The 837-nt window shown below is 60.6% G+C and overlaps 1 protein-coding gene across 1 annotated transcript in view; it reads right to left on the bottom strand.

Annotated features, from left to right (window-relative positions):
• SEC16A (SEC16 homolog A, endoplasmic reticulum export factor) overlaps nt 1–620 on the bottom strand; it is a 26,639-nt gene extending 26,019 nt beyond the window's left edge. Inside the window, exons 1-2 of the mRNA XM_007459017.1 lie at nt 458–620; nt 3–376 (exon numbers count right to left, since the gene is read on the bottom strand). Coding sequence (XP_007459079.1) covers nt 3–376; nt 458–620 — 537 coding nt within the window. The remainder of the gene's footprint in view (nt 1–2; nt 377–457) is intronic.
• Between the last annotated feature and the right edge of the window lie 217 nt (nt 621–837).

The following is an 837-nucleotide window of genomic DNA, read 5'->3' as shown; positions in this document are numbered from 1 at the left end:
TGAATGAACGTGCCCCCCGAGTCGTGGGGCCTGGCTGCACTGGGAAGACCCCAGTGGCTCTGGCTGCTGTAACTGGAAGACACGCTCTCAGACCGCGCAGGGTGCGCCGTCGCATCTGGGGCCTCGAGATTAGGGCCCCCGCCTCCAGCGTGGCCCACGGCACTGAGCCTGGGGACAGCCGGCCCAGGAAGGGGCCCGTATCTGAGCTGAGCGCTTGGGGAGGAAGGGTCTGCGCTTAGGGGCTCACTTGGCAGAACTTCCTGGTTCTGAATGAACTCTAAGTTCTCAACGTTCTCGTACCGCGGGCCGCCAGCACCGTGAGTCCCCGCACGTGCTGTGTCACCCCACATGTCAACAGCAGCAGCGTTAGTGGTTGCTTTGTCGTGTCGGATGCCTGCAGACTGAGAAAAATAAGGCTGTGGGTCTCCTCCCTGCTGCGTGGGTTCGCTGCTGGAACCTTTGAGAAAGGCCTGATAAACGCCTCCTGCCCCCATGTGTGCAGGAGGCTGGCCGAGGCCCGGGCCGGAGGAGAAACCATCGAAGTCAGACTGCCCGGCGGAGACTGCTTTTTCAGATGTGAGGTTCTCTTCGTTCTCTGTCTCTCCTCCTTTGAAAAACATGGAGAGCGCTCCCGAGCCCGCTTCCGGCAGGGTCCAGCTGCTCCCAGCACCCAGGGGGTCGTGTGAGTGGCTTTCTGGGCTGTTTCCCTGAGCGAGGAGGTTAATGAGAGCCAGGTCTGACAACTGCTCTCTATTCACTCCTGGACTCAACCTGAACTCCTGGCCCGCCCGAGCGTTCCCAACTCTGGAATTCTGCCTGAATGCATTTTCTGGATCA

This window comes from Lipotes vexillifer, unplaced genomic scaffold (assembly GCF_000442215.2).
Source record: "Lipotes vexillifer unplaced genomic scaffold, Lipotes_vexillifer_v1.1 scaffold636, whole genome shotgun sequence".
Classification (NCBI taxonomy): domain Eukaryota; kingdom Metazoa; phylum Chordata; class Mammalia; order Artiodactyla; family Lipotidae; genus Lipotes; species Lipotes vexillifer.
The sequence above is the reverse complement of the archived record's forward strand: the minus strand, read 5'-3'. Positions and strand labels throughout refer to the sequence as shown.